Here is a 19,193-nt window from a genome sequence, read left to right as displayed (position 1 = left end):
GCCAAACAGGGCTGATTGACGGCTTGGCCTCACGACTGGTCTGAGTCGCGAGTTCAAGCTGTGAGATAACGGCCTGGCCAGCTCGGAACTTTTGTCCTGTAGTGCGACAGCTGGCACGACCTTTCAGCTCCCTTGTGTGCATCTCACGTGCTTGCAGTTGGCGGCTTGCCAGTCGCGAGTCAGCCGTGAGTCCTAGCCACAAATCTTTGCCTTCTTGCACATACTTGAGCTCTTCTTCACATCTTCTCACACACTACTCTTACAATAATCCCACATAAATAAAGGGTTACTAAGTGCTTAAATTACAAGTTGGCACGGAATAAAACCAACAAGATGGTTGATAAATTTCAACCTTACAGCAACAACAAAGGGTGAGGAGAGACGCAGTGGAGAAAGATGGAGAGATAGAGATGAGAAGAAATGAGAGAGGAGAAAGAAGAAAAGGAAAAAATGTGCATGCTAGGGATGAGACACAAAGAAATGAATAAAAAATTAACAGCAACTTGCTACAGTAAACTAGTATTAGTACTAGTTTACTGTAGCAACATACTAATTTTTTTTTTTCTTTGGCTCCATTAATGTTGGGCTCTTTTTGAGGTTTGAGGTGGTAAAATAACTATTTTACCACCACCAATACTAATGCTTATATTCTTTGAAAATTGAAATCAAATGACACCTCACACTGTTAAGGGCCTTGTAGTTAAATTGACACCTCCCCATGTACAAAGTGCTTGGGAGTCTAGGAGAAAAAGGGTTCGAACTGCAGAGTTAGTAGCTGTTGTAATTATTTCTCAAAAAAAAAAAAAAAAATGACACCTCACACTTTTCAAAGCCACAAAACTCATTGTTTAATGTACTTTTCTTCTTCTTTACTTATTATTATAACTCTATCTTATATGAATACTTCCTTTATTGAATAAACCAATTATTTAATTAATTGAGTATTTTCCATCAAAATTTTTAATTAATTGAGTATTTTTTTAATATATAATATTTATTCTATAGTTTTTATACTTCCTCAAGGATTGATATTATGGTAAAAATTTTCATAAATGAATTTTGATTATATTTTATTCTATTGAATATTCCATAATTGATACTGAAATAGTTTTAGTAAGAATTATTCTATTGAATATCTTTGTTGATATAATCATGATTATTTCAAATTAAAAATTTAAGAATATTTCCTATTTAACACAAACATGATTGTATTTATCTTTCAAAAAGTATATAAATATTACCATATATTTGATCGCGAAGTTTTTAAAAATAAATGTACTCTACCAGTATTATACACATATCATTAATTTCCCGTTTGCATATTTTTGTGACAAATTTTTTAAATGAACTTTTGATAAAGATATCGAATAATTCTCGTCCATACACTTGTCATATTATATACATACAATATTTTACTAAATATAGAAACAACGACTTATGTTTTTTGACTATATGTGTTTTATATAACACTTTTTGTTTATGTTTTTTAAGGACAGAAAATTAAGAATATAAAAATTTGGCATTTGATGGTGCCACACTATCTAGCTACACCCAAAGGATTTTTAGGATGTCACCATTAGCAAGATGACTTTACAAATTAGTATCATTGTCGACTAAATATTTTAGCTAAAAAATAAATTTTCTACGATGTTATAAATTTTCATTTACAATAATTGAACCATTAGTTTACTGAGTACACAGTGGAAGTTACTTATTATAAACTCATTTTTGGATCATCGAGAGGCACATGAATCTTTTTATAATTGATGATATTTGTTTGATAATAAACACGTATAATTAGTAGATTTCATAAATTATGAAAAATTATTTTTAAAAAATAAAAATTCACCATTATGAGTATAATGTAGTTTGACATCAAGACTTCTTTTTTTCATTATATGGCTAGCAAGGGCTAGAAAAAAATAGCCTACAATTTTTTTATAAGCTGATTGTACTCATACTAACTCTTTTGAATTTTACTATTAATATGGAATGAGTATTTTTAATAATGAATATTGTCTTGTGCAACAAAATGGAAGATAATATTCTAGTAAAATCTTTGATTTTTCATATTAAAAGGAACGCTACCATAAAGTTTAAGACATAATCAACATAGTAGATTTTTGGTATTAAAAAGTTTTCGAGTTCTATTTAATTTGATGGATCATATATAATTTAGTTGAAATGTGTTAAGAAAAGATATTATGTATTTTTTTAAGAGTTAATTATATTTTATCCACTTGTGGTTTGGGTCATTTTAATGTTGCATACTCTTAGTTTAAAATGTGTTACCTTATTCATCCGAGACTATCTTCGTATATAGTTGTTATGCACCTCATAACTTTCACCATTAAAAACATAAAAATATATTTTAAAAAATAAAGTACATATGTATTTGTAATTGTGAAAGTTTCTTATATTTTTAGCTCAAGAACACAAAGAAACCAGATCAAGCAGTATGAACTAATTTGGTTTAATTTCTAAACAATAGACCTAGGCAAGTGGGTTTTTCTATTGTTAGGTTCATATTTTATTGTAATTGATTAATCATTTGACAAAATGCACTTTACTTGTAATTTGGTAGATCTAAGATGGGTCTAGTACTTCAAGAAACAGGCTGTTTGAGTCATGTATTAAAAACATAAAGATCGGTCTAAGAAACAAGTGAACTAAAGTTGTTCATTAAGTCTCGATAGATAGCTTGACAGATGAAACTTAATGTGAAGCTTGATAGATAGCTCAATAGTACCTCAATCTATCGAGAATTACAATTTCAGAATTTTCAGATCTAAAATTTGGCCTAAGCTTGTGTAATTGTTTAGGGTTTCTTTTCTCATAACCCTAGACATATATAAGGATTATTTTAAAAGCCGTCATATACGGGTACAAAGATCAAGAGACTTATTTTCTTTGTGAGAAGTTACTGCGTTTGTAGGCCATAGAGTTTTGTAACTAAGTGCTTCCAAATCGTTATTGTTGATGAAGTGAAGAATTTTGCAACCAACAACATCTATTCAAGTTGCTGGAGTTAGTCACGTACTGGGATCCGTGCAAAGGGTTAGTCACAAATTAGAGGTTTGTGCATCAAAGGAAAGAAGCCTACTACAAGATCAAGTCCAATTGGGTACTGGAGCAAAGGTTCAATTGTAAGTTGGTATTTCAAGATAGGACAGAGTAGTTGGTAAGATTCTTTATACTTGTAACCGCTTGATTGTTGAAGTTGCTGGAGTTAGTTATATACTGAGATTCGTGCAAAGGGTTAGTCACAAATTTGAGGTTTGTGCATCAAAGGAAAGAAGGTTACTACATGATCAACTCCAATTGGGTACTGAAGCAAAGGTTCAATTGTAGGTTGGTATTTCAAGATAGGACAGGGTAGTTGGTAAGATTCCTTATACTTATAACCGCTTGATTGTTGATTAGTGGATTCTTGGGAGTGATGACCTTAAAATCACCCGGTGAGTTTTTTGTCTTGCGAGGTTTTCCTCATGTGTCAACAAATCACTGTGTAAAATTTATTTTCCGCTGCATTTAGTATTTTTGGTGATTTGTTGGTGCCTTCACGATTTGCATGTAGTTGAGCCTAATTAATCAACTTGGGTAATTGAATTAATTAACCCGAGTCAAGCTATCTTAACCCAACACCTATGCTACTCAAATGTGAAGCTACACCTTCTTTATAATGTTTAGAAAATGGGCAACATATGAGTGATATTCAATTTATAACATGCAAATATAACCCTGCAATTATCTGTGGACAATGTAACAATTTTTTTCCAAAATGAAGATCTCTATTTTATCTTCTTTAAAATTAATAACATTAACAAAATTGGACTATCTAATCCCATCCATTTACGTTCTCTTCTCTCACACAAACCAAACTACCATGCAAACACATCCTCTTCCTTCCACTTTTCTCTCTGTTAGATCTAAATCTCTCCCTCTGTTCATTGATTCTTTCTAAAGTTAACTAACCTCTTATTCATCTTAGCAGCCTCCTTCTCAAACTAATTGTATTTCTTAGAGTTTTGGCTTGGAGAAATGGGGTTGTGTTGTGGACCTTGTGGTGAGTTCCAACTCCTGTGTGACTTAGCGAGTCCAATCTGAATTTGTTAAGGAAAGAATTCACGGTGGCATACAAAATCTTGGGTTGTGCATGCGTCACTGCCGAGCAGAATTATTACACCGTTCCCACATGAGACTGTGATCTTTGTGAAGTGTGGAAGATGTGGCTATCTTCCCACATTGCTAAATTTGAAGGTGGTGGTTGTTTGGATATTTCATGGGTGGTTATATACACTACTAAAAATGCGGGCTATAGTCACCTTTTTTAGCCACGTTTAGAAAAAACGTGGCTATAGCTAACCTATAGCTGCGTTTTTAAGGAACGTAGCTTAAATTACCGACCTATAGCTACGTTTTTAAAACGTGGCTATAAATTAAGTCTACAGTCACGTTTTAAGTGCTTTTAGCCGCTATTTTTTGAATATGGCCTATTGCCACGTTCAAGAAGTATGGCTATAGGTCAAACCCTATATATATATATATATATATTTTAAGATAAGCTATACCCGTGTTTTAAAAATGTGGCCATAGCAAACCTAAAGTTGTATTTTTAACAAACGTGGCTTAAAATCATGACCTATAGCGGTGTTTAAAAAGTGTTGTATTAGGTGAGTTCTATAACTACGTTTTTTAGGGTTTTCAGCCATGTGTTTGTACATAGAGCCTATTGCTGCGTTTGAGAAGCATGGATTTAGGTCCTGCCAAAAAAAAAAAAAAAAAAATTTGTGGACCTATTGTGGAGCTTCAAAAGCGCCACAATAGTCCCATGCGACTGATCTTTGCCACTATATAGTGGCAAAGATCAGTCGTGTGGGAATGTTGTTGTCATTCTTATCATGAGCTCATGATTGGATTTTGACATCATGAAGACATATTTAATGCAAGGAAATGATTAAGTTATTACAGATAGACGATTGATTTTTAAATTAACGTGGTAATGAATATGAATGATGTTAGTTCAACAACTAATAAATAAATATTTAAATAATATTTACATTATTAGTGACACATCAGTTGGTAAGATTTATATAGTAAAATTTATAATATCTCTTTAATATTAGTTTGTAAGTCTTATAGCATGAAATTTGAATATTGTATTACATACTTTGTCAAATGGCATTCTAAGTGAGTTTCAATTAGTTTAATTGATAAAGTTTCTTATCTTCAAATCAAGAATATAGATTATATTGCAACTACATCAAGAAGAAATCTATAGGTGTGACTTAATGGTAAAGTTTTACTAACATTTATCAAGGAACATAGAGCCTATAAATATTTCATATCTTATCCTATCTAAAGAATAAAAAAGTGGCATCTATGAGCTTTGTTTTTAGTCATCAGACAATCTAATTTTGCAGATAAAAATATGACAAATGTTTATGGGAAGATTCATATCCTTACCACATGAATGAAAATGACTCTATAAATAGCTCCGTTCAGCCACGTAGTTGTATACCACAAAGTTAAGGAAACTCAACAACAGACATTTGCCATGGTAATCTATATATATATATATATATATTTTGTTTTATGATGGTTAGCTCAAGTTTAATCTAAACTCCCTTTAGAAAAGGCTGATAATTTATACTTGTCCATGTAGGAGTCCTTTGCTATTCTACGCATCATGATCCTGGTTTTAGTGACAATAATTTGGGGTATTGGTGAAGCGGCTCAAGTTGAATATTTTAATGTTATGGATTATGGAGCAAAAGGAGATGCCATTACAGATGATTCTGTGGTAATGCTTTCATATTCTTTGTTCCATGAGAAATTAATTTTTTAACTCCCTTTTTCTAGGTTTCTTTAAATATCACCTTTGAACTTTGAATTTACGCTCCTTTTGTTTCGAAGTAAAATATCTTCCAATGTAAAATATTTTCGTTTTACCATATTTGGATGTTTACATGAAAATGGTAAGAAATCATTTTCAAGTGTTTGTTTCATGGTAAAATGAAAAAATTTTCCTAATCTCACAGCCTATCAAATCTAATCAACTACCACCACAACATAGCCACCACAACAACCTACAAACCATTTCAGCTACCCACAACCCACAACACATCCTTAGATATTTATACAACTACCGTTAGATTAAATTCCCTCCTTACGTGGCACAATCAGTAGCTTCTAGGGTCCGTTTGGATTGAGGAAGAGGGAGGAGGAGTAGAGTAGAGTAAAGTAAATTTAGTACAAAATTAGCTTATTTTTAGCCAACTCTGCTTTACTCCCCTCCACTCTCCTTCTTTCCCTCCTCCATCTAAACAGGCCACTGGTGTCGGCAATTTGCCTCTCCCCTATTCCACAGCAAGAGGCAAGAGCATCAAGCAAAGCAACGAACTTTAACCCAAATCCTAATACTATAGTATAAAGACACAATAAATCCCACATCGCCAAAAATGGTATCCACTCTCTGTTCTAGAGCCAGAGCAACCTCCACCCTACTCTCTTTCCCAACACTACAACGTCGTTTACCCCTAGTCAGTGCTGCATTTTGTGTGCTCAGATTTGGCCTCTCCAATCTCTGCCTATCCTCCACCCTTCTCTCCCACCACCACCACAACCCACAACGCATCCACCATAACAACCCATAAACCATTTTAGCTACACATTGCAACCACAACCCACTATCCATCCCAACCATCCACCGTAACCCACAAAAGCAGCCACCCTTGACTCATAAACCATCCAAACCCCATAGATCGGCAAACCCACCCGGCAGTAAAGGAAAAAACAATTAGAACTAAGAACTTGTGGATGAGCCGATGATAGCTGAGGTGGCCAAGAAATGGTAAAGCTGACAACGACAATGGACTATAACCAAAAAAAAAAAAAAAAAACTCAGGTGGAACTAGTGATAGTGGAGTTGGTGATGGGTGCATGGTGCCAGCGAAGGGAGGAGTCGGTGAGGGTGGTGCCTAAGGTGGAGCTGGTGATGGGTGGGAGAGGACCATGGTGGGTTGAGTTTTGGAGAGAATATTGATAGAGCGTGAGAGTGATAGAGAGGGGTAGAGTATGTGGAGAGGCAAAGTATCAAGATTGAGAGAGTGCACAAAATGTAAAATGTTTTACTAAAATATTAAGTGTAAAATATTTTACACAAATTTGCCTTGATTGTTTTAGTTGATTGAAAATATTTTACATTTGACCAAATATTTTACTGCAAAACAAACATTGTAAAATGTGAAAATATTTTCTTAAAAATATTTTACTTCGAAACAAATGGAGCGTAGTGTCAATTTGGTTCCTATATTTTCTTTTTACTTAAATAATTAAACCCCAAAGATTAGTCTAATTTTTTCTTACTATCTTATGACATTTTAAAATTATTGATAATTTGACAAAAAATAATATATACACCATGCACGTAATTAGATTCATAAGTTGAATGAAAAATATAAGTAGAAAATTTTATTTGTCACAAACCTTATATATCCAAGGAGTTAATTGTTTAAATTAAAAGTCAAAGAACCAAATTGACGCTCACATAAAAACTTTAGGATGCATGATATTTATGTAAATTCCTTATTTATCTTACATTTCAAGTATTTCTAGTATATTAATACATTGATACTTTTGTATGTATAGGCAATTTTAAAGGCATGGAATGATACTTGTAACTCCGAGACAGATGAACCCACTATGGTTATTCCAGGAAGGCAATTTTTCTTGCGACCCACAACCTTTCGCGGTCCTTGCAAGTCTAAAGTTCATTTTGCTGTAAGTCAAAAAGAAATATAAACTTTATTTACTTGGAACCTGTGATCTAATTTAATTAGTATGTAATCCGTGTTTACTACGGGAATGGTGAATTGTAGTGGTGTTATCAATGTTAGCTTAGGTTATTAATTACATAGGACATTAGTTTGACTAGGGCATTTGGAAGTACTAAAATGATTTTTTTTTAATTTTCAAGATATTGGTTATGCCAAGTTTCTTATTACACAGTTATTACGTATATAATTTTGAAAATTATTATTGGATACTACATATTCAATATCAATTCACAATTACTGTTTGTAAAATTATACTAAATACAACACAAGATAAAAGAATAAATTGATTTAATAATATCTCCTAAATTGAATGGACCATACACAATCATAGTATATTACATAAATGACTTATTAACTTGAATTATTTTTAGTTATACAAAAAATGGCTCATAAATATAAAATCAGTTCCTCTAATTTTATATATAAAGTTAGATATATGATTAGATTTTTTAAAATAAAAAATATTGGACTTCTCGTTTTCTATATACACTAAATTAACTCATTTTGTATAAAAAGTAAAAAAAGAAAAAAAAAAACTCAAATTAGATGAGATACGTGATACAAAATTAAATCTTAATTGAAATCCAATTTTTACACTAAATTAACTGAGTCCAAATCTTCTATCCCACTTTTCCTGCCCCACTCTATACTCCACCAATAAATACTTGCCACGTGTTCATCTAATTAATTAAATACTATCATTATTGACTTATTAATACTATAGTTATTAATTAATAATAGTATTTAATTAATTAGGTGAACACATGACAAATATTTATTGGTGGAGTATAAAGTGAAGCAGAAAAGTGGGACAGAAGATTTGAACTTAAATTAACTCATGTGGCACAAAAATTTTTAAACTTAGATTAGATGGGACACGTGACACAAAATTAAACTCTAACTGAAATCTAATTTGATATATAATTGGATTTTTTCTCAACTTTGGCTATATATATATATACTTTCATTTTTGTTTTTTTTAGCAAATTCATTGATTCAATTTAATCATTGAAATTTGAAAATTATCTTGATATTATTCTTAACCTAATTTATCATTATTATCATTATCATAAAGGTAAAATTTTTGATAGATAAATAGTGGAGGAGGGTGGATGCGGTTTGTATCATAGGCATAGACACCATAAAGGATTCTTATCCTAATTTGTCATTGAGTTTTTTTTTTACACGTCCATATAATGATATAATGTTGAAGTGGTGCACTAAAACACAGTAATTCTGATCTCAAAATCAAAATATATGGAAACACAGTAAATCTGATACCTTAAACCAAGGAAAGAAACGTTACCATATAAGTTATTGTTGTTTGCATAGTAGCCGTAAGACAAGGTAAGAATTACATTGAGACCTTGAGACATTTCTAAAGTTTTATGAACTTTAAATGAAATCTAACACATGGTTTTGGGACCAGAACTATATCTTGACCCACGTTGAAACTGACCTTAGAAAAAAAAAAAAAAGCACATGGGTATTCATTTCTTCGTTTAGTAATTGGTTGGAGGTTTTCTAGGCTATGGGAAAGTCTCTTCATTTTTTGCTCAAGTTAATAAATGTTAAATTGAACAGGTGGCATAAAATTAGACATCTAATTTAGAAAGGATAATTATAGTATAGTCTGTACATAAATTTGGACACATGACACAAAATTAGACTCTAATTTAAAATTCTAATTTAACCTTACCTCTCTCTCTCTATCTATCTATCTATATATATATATATATATAGATGAGGGGCTTTTCCATTATATTTTCAAAAGAGGTTTCTTGTGTCTCGAAAAGGCATCCCATTTAGTACAAAATATTATGTTGGCTAGCAATAAGCTTAGATTTATAAAAATATTCACAAAATATTTTAAAACTTTTAAAGTGACAAATTATTAACTCGTTGGCTAATCTTTCATAGACTCCTTTGCATATTTGTTTGTCATGAGTACAAGATTGTTGTTGTTGTTGTTGTGGTTTTTTTTTTTTTTTTTTTTTTTTTTTTTTTTTTCTTTTTTTTTGAGAATGAGTACAAGATTGTTGTAGATATCTCATCAATTGTGCTCCACTTTATACTCCACCAATAAAATTTGGACAGCTAACCTTTTTCATTAAATGAGATGTCTCATTAAATGAGACAACTAGCCTCTCTCATTAAAGTCAGAGTTATCTTATTTAATGAGAGATGCTAGTTGTTCAAGTTTTATTGGTGGAGTATGAAGTGGAGCACAATTGATGAGACAGAAGATTTGGACTCAGATATGAAAACCTAATTTATTTTCTTCATTTTTCTATAATGACCTCCTACAAGAGTAAGCATTAACGTACACCACAAGTTAATTACCCTCGATTTATAATTATTTATAAAATTATAAATCCATATAATATATTGAAAAAATAAGATTTGTAAATAATCCAAAATAAATTCTAATTGCATTTTCTGATTTTAGACCAAACATCTTGGTAATTTAAATATATTTATAGTCTATTTAAAACTACTTCTAACTCATTTTTCTTAAGCTCATTTAAAACTACTTTCTTCCCATTTGAAATTAATTCAAATTTTCTTCATAAAAATTGATTATCATTGAAAATTTTTGGCTACTTTTTTCAAATTGTTTTCATTATGAAATTGAGTATGTCAATGCACTACCTTTTTTTATTTAAAATAGAATAATCAAGGATAAAAAATTTGTATACTCTATATATGAAATAATAACATTACAAGGTTTTTGGAAGTGTTGACAAAAAGTTCAAAAACGAATATTGTCAATACTAATTTGACTTAGTAAATGTATCTAATTGTTTATTTGAATCGCATCCATACATATGCAGTATCAAATAGATATATTAAAATTATTTTAGAGAACTTTCCATAAGTAAAAATAAAAATACTATAGAGAAAATTTCACGTAGATGATTTAACACACTTTTCCTCATTTTTGCAGTTATTGGGAGTTTTATTTGCACCTTCTAGTCCAAAGGAATGGAAGGAGTTGAACGATACTGTAAAATTTATAGAATTTGAGTATGTGAATGGGCTCTATATACATGGAGTTGGCCTAATAAATGGTCATGGAAAGGGTTGGTGGGATATCTCATGTAGATATCATCCTGATCTTAAGGTAATTTTCTTTTCTCTACTATATACTTTTGGTAAATTCAAAAGTTTGTTATCTAAATATATTTTTCATACTTTAACAAGATTAATTTTTCAACAGGAATGTGGCAAAGTTGCGCCCACGGTACGATTCAAATTATCATTATTTATAAAAAAATAATTTTTTTTTAATAGGAAAAAAATAAACTGTTTTGATTATAGAGAATGAAAGTTGTTATAGATATTATAAGTTTTACTAACACATTAGTTTTAGAAAATGATTATAATATACTTCGTAGCATAAATTTAATATTATTACTTATTGCGAATAGCACTTTGGGTCTATGATTTTCATTTTTATAACGAAATTTTATGGCATTCTATATTCTCTTTTTGCAGACACTCAAATTTCATAAAAGTAATGATATCCACATGAGCCAGATTAGAATAATTGATAGTCCCCAAACCCATATTCTTTTACTGGGATGCAATGATGTTGAATTCAAAGGCCTATTCATAAAATCTCCAGATGGAAGCCCAAACACTGATGGAATTCATATTCACGCTACAAATAATGTGTTCATCAACAGTTCTTTTATTGGCGTTGGTAATTGTCTTTCCCTTTGGCTTCTTCAAACTTCTGAATTTTTATTGTACATACATGAAATTGCATTAATTTGACTCTTTGCATCAAAATAAAGTAGTAGTTGGTTTGGGTTTAGCCAAAAAAAAAAAAAAATAGTAGTTGGTTTGGAACTCAATCTAAAAGTACTTGATACTTAAAAATAATAAATTGTTAAATAAATATTTTGAGTTGTTAGCACTTTTGAAAGGTAGCTGTATTCTTTAAAAAAATATTTTTCTCTTCAACCAAAACTTTTTCTTTGAAATTGGTAACTATATTTTGAACCTTAAAAAACATTGATAAAATAGAAAATTAGAAAACATACTTACATACGTATAAAAGAGATATATCAATAAGAAAACGTAAAAATCTAGAAAATTAATAAAAACCATCAAATAATGGAATTTTTTTTTCATTGCCAACATGCCATGAGGCAATTGCTCTCGATTGACCTCCTATGTTGCTTGATGCAACTAATCATTGTGTCATGCTTATAAGGCTTAAAAAACTCCCTACTCTTTTTTTCCTTTACAATAAAACACCATTTTTGCCGAGAAAATGTATTTTTACGGAATTATTTTTGTTAAAATATTTTTATGAAATTTTATTTGTTTTTAGGCATTGATTATGTTCCTGAAAATGTTTTGAAAAACATTTTTCGATGTTTTACTCAAACCAAAAATTATAATTTCTGTTTTGTAATTATTCAATAACACCTTCAAATTCAACACTTCAAAATATTAATACAAAGCAACTAAATGAGAATATTTATTATTTTGGAGATTTTATAGGGTATTTTTTTCATTTTAAAGGTGTTAGAAAACAAAGCAACTAAATGAGGATATTTGTTATTTTGGAGATTTTATAGGGTATTTTGTTCATTTTGAAGGTGTTAGAAACNTTATTCTTTAAAAAATATTTTTCTCTTCAACCAAAACTTTTTCTTTGAAATTGTAACTATATTTTGAACCTTAAAAAACATTGATAAAATAGAAAATTAGAAAACATACTTACATACGTATAAAAGAGATATATCAATAAGAAAACGTAAAAATCTAGAAAATTAATAAAAACCATCAAATAATGGAATTTTTTTTTCATTGCCAACATGCCATGAGGCAATTGCTCTCGATTGACCTCCTATGTTGCTTGATGCAACTAATCATTGTGTCATGCTTATAAGGCTTAAAAAACTCCCTACTCTTTTTTCCTTTACAATAAAACACCATTTTTGCCGAGAAAATGTATTTTTACGGAATTATTTTTGTTAAAATATTTTTATGAAATTTATTTGTTTTTAGGCATTGATTATGTTCCTGAAAATGTTTTGAAAAACATTTTTCGATGTTTTACTCAAACCAAAAATTATAATTTCTGTTTTGTAATTATTCAATAACACCTTCAAATTCAACACTTCAAAATATTAATACAAAGCAACTAAATGAGAATATTTATTATTTTGGAGATTTTATAGGGTATTTTTTTCATTTTAAAGGTGTTAGAAAACAAAGCAACTAAATGAGGATATTTGTTATTTTGGAGATTTTATAGGGTATTTTGTTCATTTTGAAGGTGTTAGAAACAATTTCTCTTTTTTTTTTTTTTTTTTTTTTTCAAATTTCAACTGCTCAAAAAACTCAAAAATGAGGAAAAGTATTTCTAAAAAATGTTTTACACCAAAGCAAATGAGGCCTAAATGAGGAGGAATTTGAACCTATGTTGTTGTTGTGTTGTTGTTGCTTGTTTGTTTGTTTGCTTTTGTGTGTGTGTGTGTGTGTGGGGGGGGGGGGGTGCGGTGGTGGGGGGTGTCAAGCAATGCTATGGAAACATAGGGCTGTTAGTGTCTACTCTTTTATTAGTTGATATTTTAGATAGAAAAGCAATAACTTGATGTTGTTAATACTGGCAAGCAGGTGATGATTGTGTCTCTATTGGAGATGGAATTTCAAATGTAAACATCTCTTATGTCACGTGCGGGCCGGGTCATGGAATAAGGTAAGGGAAGGCAAAGCACACTATATTAATAGAGAGAGAGAGAGAGAGAGATATATATATTGATAATTCGTTAGTTATCTTCAACTTACACCTTAGGCTGAAATATTTATTCTTCCTTTTTTTCCTCATGAAGATTGGTCAAAGTGCAATTTACCTCTCATATTCAAAATGTTATAATTTCTTTTAAGAAAAATTGAAGGTATCAATATTGTCCTTCTGTGGATTGCAAACATGATAAATAAAGTAATAATGTGACATGTTAAAAAATTTAGGCTACCTTTTTAAATATGGAGTAATATTGGACAATCAATGGAAGGATAAGGTTGTTACTTTTCAAATTTTTCATAGACAAAATTGTAACTTTTTGAATGGAGATGAAAATCGAATTTATGCCTGAAAATTTTCAAGAACTGTGTAATGTGTATTTACTATTTAGCCCAATCAAGATCATATACTATTTAATAAGCACTTGTATTTTTTTTTTTTTTAGAGAATACTAAGTATTTTAACACACATACTTGTATATTGTATGTATAGCATATGTGGTGATTTTTTTTTAAAAAATTTTAAAATTTTTTAATTTTTTTTTAAAATTTTTTTATATAAGATAGAAATTTTACTCTAGTTTAATCTAAGTGTACATGCGTGTGAAACTCTCTTCTAGAGACTTGAATCCTGACCTTGCTCTCCACACTCCATACTTCATAAACACTTATATTTGTATGTGGTGATTTTGAATTGTAAAAAAAAAGGATTAACGTCACTTTTGAAGTGCAATTTGATAGTCTAAAAATCTTCTGCTAATTTAATATCCATTTTGTGTCGTAATTGTCGGGGGTATGACGTTCTTCATAATCATCATTTTTTTGGAATATCACATTGTGGTAAGAAGAATAATTAGGGGTACAAGATTTCCCATTCAAAGTAGGGAGAAATAAGATAGTTTCTATAAATAAAGCGCTGTACGTAGTTTTTGTAGTTTGAGTTTTTGTAGTTTGTGAAAGTTAGATAATGTTTTTTTTTCCCTAGTATGTTAGTATGAGAGCATTTTTTACTATTAAGGGATTTGACTTTATTTATGTTTGTGAGATTTGTGAATGTAATTGTAATTTTTATTATATTAATACTTAGCTTTGGCGGTAGAGTAATGTTACTGTCACAAATTATTTTACAAAATTTTTATAAATTATTGATATGACAAATTCTTATTAGTTTTAATACAGGTCTACTACTAACATTGTATTTTTTCTTACCAATAATTATTTGTAAAATGCTAAAATCATATCAGTTGTTTGTAAAACAGTTTCTATCAATAGCATTACTCTTGATGGTATAGTGTATTTGCAAAGCTATGTAAAATTTTGTGTTTGTTATTACTTGTCTTAATTGTTTTTGTATGTTTTTCCAAAAAAAAAAAAAAATTGCTATTATATTATTTTTCTTCTGTTTAAATTTAATTTGCGAGATTTCTATTTCCAAGGTTTTTGTACTTCATAAATTTAAGATCTTTCCTCTGGTTCTTCTTTGATGATAGCATTGGAAGTTTAGGCTTAAGTGGAAGTGAGTCAAATGTATCAAACATCCATGTGAGGCATGCTATCTTCAATGGGACACAAAATGGGGCACGAATCAAGACATATCAGGTATGATAGGAGAGCAAAACACACCTTCACTTATAGTCTATGGAGTGGTTATTTACAATTAAACTGATTAATTATGTGCTCAGTTAGCATACTATAAAATAAACATAGATATTGGAACTATGATTTTTTTTAACACCAAAACAACTAATCCTAATGTGAGAAAACGATATTAACGTGAACATTCTGTATGGGAGGAGCATTACCCATGGTAGATAGAGATTTTACCAATGACACATATGAAGTATATAAACTATGGCATTATTTTATTTTCTTGTAGACCAGATTGATAATATTAATTCAATCTTTTGTTAGACTGGGAGAGGTGAAGTTCGGGATGTTGAGTTTTCAGATATAAAATTCATAGACGCTGGAAATCCAATAATCATCGACCAATACTATTGTGGCAACCCTAATGGCTGCCCACCAACAGTAAGTCAATCTAGCTGTTAGTACTACTAAGTTTAGAGAAATATGCATGTTTGATTGAATACAGTACAAATATTTGAGCTACAGATTCTTAACACTAGAAAGAAATGTGGTATTTGTTGTGTACTAATAGAATGTTGGAGTTCAAATAAGCAATGTGCGCTACACGGACATGTATGGGACATCAAAGGCCGATGTAGCAGTCAATTTTAATTGCAGTGGAAATGTTGCTTGCACCGACATCAAATTGGAAAATATCAACTTGACATCTTCAACAATTGGGAAGCAAGTCACTTCTAGTTGCAACAATGCTTATGGAGAGGCAAAAGGAACAATTGAACCCAAGTCCTGTCTAAATTCGAAAACTTGAAGAGGCCAATATTGCCCTTTCTTTTCATTACATTGAATAATGTTGTTGGATATGATCTTGCTATAGTCATATGTATTATATTAAAGTTGAAGCAGAATAAAAATCCAAAATAGCTTCTAATTGTTGTTTAATATTTTTCCGTGTGTTCAATTTCATTTCCTTAGTTTTAGTGCCAAGCAATCCATTCAGAATACTTAGCATGAAAACCAAGATGTATCTCACTCATATCATCGTCATTACTATTGTTAATTGTTTTCATGGCTAAACACAAGTTATAACCTAGTTCCTATTAATGTCTTTGTACAATTAATAAATGGATAAAATCCAAAATTAACCCTCTAAGTTTCAACTTTTGTCGTTTCAGTCCTCTAAGTTTCAGTTTTGTCATTTCAATTATTTAAATTTCAAATTTTGTCAATTGAGTATTCCATTAGACTTCTGTTAACTCTTTCCGTTTACTAATCAAAACGATGCCATTTCGGGCTTTTTTTTTATTTATTTTTTTTTTATATAAATTTCATAATTAAGAAAAAAAAACTATTATTTAAAAAAAGGAAAAAAAAAAAAAAAAGGCAGCTAAGGGGAACGACGACGTCCTTGAAAACAAAGCAAAAAATCACGATACGATTAAGCCCTACTTGAGTAAATTGGGGGAGAAAGAAAGAGGGGGGGGGGGGACGAGAGAGAGTTAGGGATCGTTGGATCGATAGGGGAGAGATAGAGATTGTGAGTTGGCGAGGGACTGTGAGATTGAGACCAAGATAGAGAGAGATATCGTCACCAAGAGAGAAGGAGATGGATTGCGATTTCTCAATTACCAAATAGAGGACTAATACTTGTTCTCATACTAATCTGTTGTACTGTGCCTGTTTCCTCTCTGATCTACTAGTCTTTTTTTTTTAATTGTAAATTGTTTTTGCTATTTTAATTTAAAAAGCTTTTCTATTTTTATTTTTTGTGAACTATATTAGTTGCTTGTAGTTGTAGATTTGTGCTTGTGAGCTATATTTATTATTTGAATTTGTGTGCTGTGCTACTTTGAACTTTGGATTTTACACAGCGATCCGTATTGTGATTTTTTGTTTTGTTTTCAGGGGCAAGGGAACGACGTCGTTTCACTTGGCAACCTTTTCTTCTTTTTTTTTTTTTTTCTTTTTTTTTTTTTTCAATTTTCTTTTAAAAAAAAAGCCCAAAATGGTGTTGTTTTGGTTAGTAACGAAAAGAGTTAACAGAAGCCTAATAGAATACTTAATTAAAAAAATTTGAAACTTAGAGGATTGAAATGACAAAAATGAAACTTAGAGGATTGAAATGACAAAAGTTGAAACTTAAAGGATTAGTTTTGGATTTTAGCCTTAATAAATATATTTTATTTCTTGGGCTTATAAACCATGCAGACAATTTTTTTTTTTTCTCATCAATCCATTAATCTCATAAGATATACATCAAGTCACTCTTAAAAGCTTCACTAATCACTAGATTAATGTGGTTGATTAGATAGAATCCTATCCTGGGGGATGTTGAGACTGGATTCATTTGACCACATTTGATTGCCCAATAATTGATTAAAATTAATGCAAGAGACAATTTCAGCGCTACATTTTGTTTTGTTTTTTGGTAAATTATAATTCACCTCTTGTTAACAAATTTTTTAAGTGTTTCATGTTGACCTCTTAACTTTTAAATTCAAATAAAATCGTTTGGAATACTTCGGATGGAATTCTAACGATTTCATTTTAATCCAAAATTTAACAAGAGAATAGTTTTTGTAAGAAGTTGTAATTATGCCAAATCACTGAGAAATAAATTGTATTCTGTTTCTTTTATTAAAAACTAAGGGTGGTAAAATCTGACACAACTCGCAAACCCGACACAATTAACCCGTTTATAAACAGGTCATAAGTTGAGGCTAAACGGGTTTGAGTGATATTTAGGTCGACACGGCTGACACGTTTAATAAACGGTTGTGTTTATGTTCAACATGCAAACCCGTTTGACCCGTTTAACTTATAAAGGTTCTAGTTTTTGTTATTATTGCTTAATTTTTTTTGTTGTAATTATATTTCTATGGTTGTAATTGTATTTTAATTTTAGATATATAGGAATTGATAACATGTTATTCAAGTTAGGTATGATCTATTAATCAAACAGGTTATTAAATGGGTCATTAGTATTGATATTTACATGATTTGTTAATTAAATGGGTTAAGCATATTGTGTCAGGTCAACCTATTTAATAAACAAGTCGTGTTAGAGTTGATAGTTCTTAACATGTTTACTAAACAAGTCGAGTTTGGGTCAATCCATATAGCCAAATACTCATGGCTCGACACGACACGAACCCGACTTGCAAACACAAATTGCCACCTCTTGTACAATAAATAAATCTATTTTATTTCTTGGGCTTATAAACTATGCAGACAATTTTGTTTTCTCATCAATTCATTAATCTCATAAGATATACATCAAGTCACTCTTTAAAGCTTCGCTAGATTGATGTGATTGATTAGACAAAATCCTATCTTGGGGGATGTCGAGACTGGATTCATTTGACCACATTTGATTGCCCAATGATTGATTAAAATTAGGACAAAGTTTAGGTACAAAATTAGTTGTAGCCTTAGATTACAATCTTACTTAATAAAATAAACATTACTACATGATGATGCCGAAAATCTCACCAGTGAATCGCACGATGCTTGTACGCTCAAAACGACACCTGCACAATAAAAAAAGGAGATGACCTCACAGAGAGCACCGGTGTGGTGCCGGCCAAATACCCTCCGAAGGTCAAGTTAGAACTTCTTTCAACTCTAGAGTGCTAGAGAGGGGTTAATTATGCGTACCTCGACTTATGAGGGTATTGGGGTTTTTATAGTAGTAGAGGGTGGACCTCTCTTTCTTGGAGCAGAAGTCTTTTCCTTATAGGAATCCTTATGCGTGTAGATTGCGGAATCCTTTCCTTATAGGACTCTGATACTGGGCGTGGAATACAAGCAACTTCCCTAAAACCCATGCGTGGTGACCAAGTCATGGTTTTCATAGAACCGTCGGCCTTGAAACCGTCAGCTTGCATTCTCCCCTTCAGCTAAGTTGGCGTCAGCTTCTCGCTACGTTGAGTAGCCCAGGGGCTTCAAATTGCCGTCAGTTAGACTTGGAGCCTTCAGTCCGTCGGCTTGTTTTGATCTAGTCAGCAT

General features: G+C 30.9%; 1 protein-coding gene across 1 annotated transcript; it reads left to right on the top strand.

Moving 5' to 3' along the window:
• Nucleotides 1-5,689: 5,689 nt before the first annotated feature.
• On the top strand, nucleotides 5,690-15,996 carry LOC112004447 (polygalacturonase ADPG1). Its single transcript, XM_024036695.1, has 9 exons — nucleotides 5,690-5,803; nucleotides 7,651-7,782; nucleotides 10,786-10,962; nucleotides 11,059-11,082; nucleotides 11,337-11,544; nucleotides 13,476-13,557; nucleotides 15,092-15,200; nucleotides 15,513-15,629; nucleotides 15,760-15,996. Exons 1-9 carry the CDS (start codon nucleotides 5,690-5,692, stop codon nucleotides 15,994-15,996), a joined length of 1,200 nt encoding a protein of 399 aa, XP_023892463.1.
• The last annotated feature ends 3,197 nt before the right edge of the window (nucleotides 15,997-19,193 follow it).

Source organism: Quercus suber, unplaced genomic scaffold, assembly GCF_002906115.3.
Source record: "Quercus suber isolate HL8 unplaced genomic scaffold, Cork oak 2.0 scaffold_596, whole genome shotgun sequence".
NCBI classification, from domain to species: domain Eukaryota; kingdom Viridiplantae; phylum Streptophyta; class Magnoliopsida; order Fagales; family Fagaceae; genus Quercus; species Quercus suber.
Note: the sequence above shows the minus strand (reverse complement) of the source record. Positions and strands in the feature narration are given on the sequence as shown.

What these genes read in the sequence shown, in the direction of transcription:
- LOC112004447 (XM_024036695.1), top strand. Translation starts at nt 5,690, where the DNA reads ATGATCCTGGTTTTAGTGACAATAATTTGGGGTATTGGTGAAGCGGCT. An exon ending in AGTCTAAAGTTCATTTTGCT is followed by an intron (nt 7,783 to 10,785) that starts GTAAGTCAAAAA and finishes TCATTTTTGCAG; the next exon opens with TTATTGGGAGTTTTATTTGC. An exon ending in GTGGCAAAGTTGCGCCCACG is followed by an intron (nt 11,083 to 11,336) that starts GTACGATTCAAA and finishes CTCTTTTTGCAG; the next exon opens with ACACTCAAATTTCATAAAAG.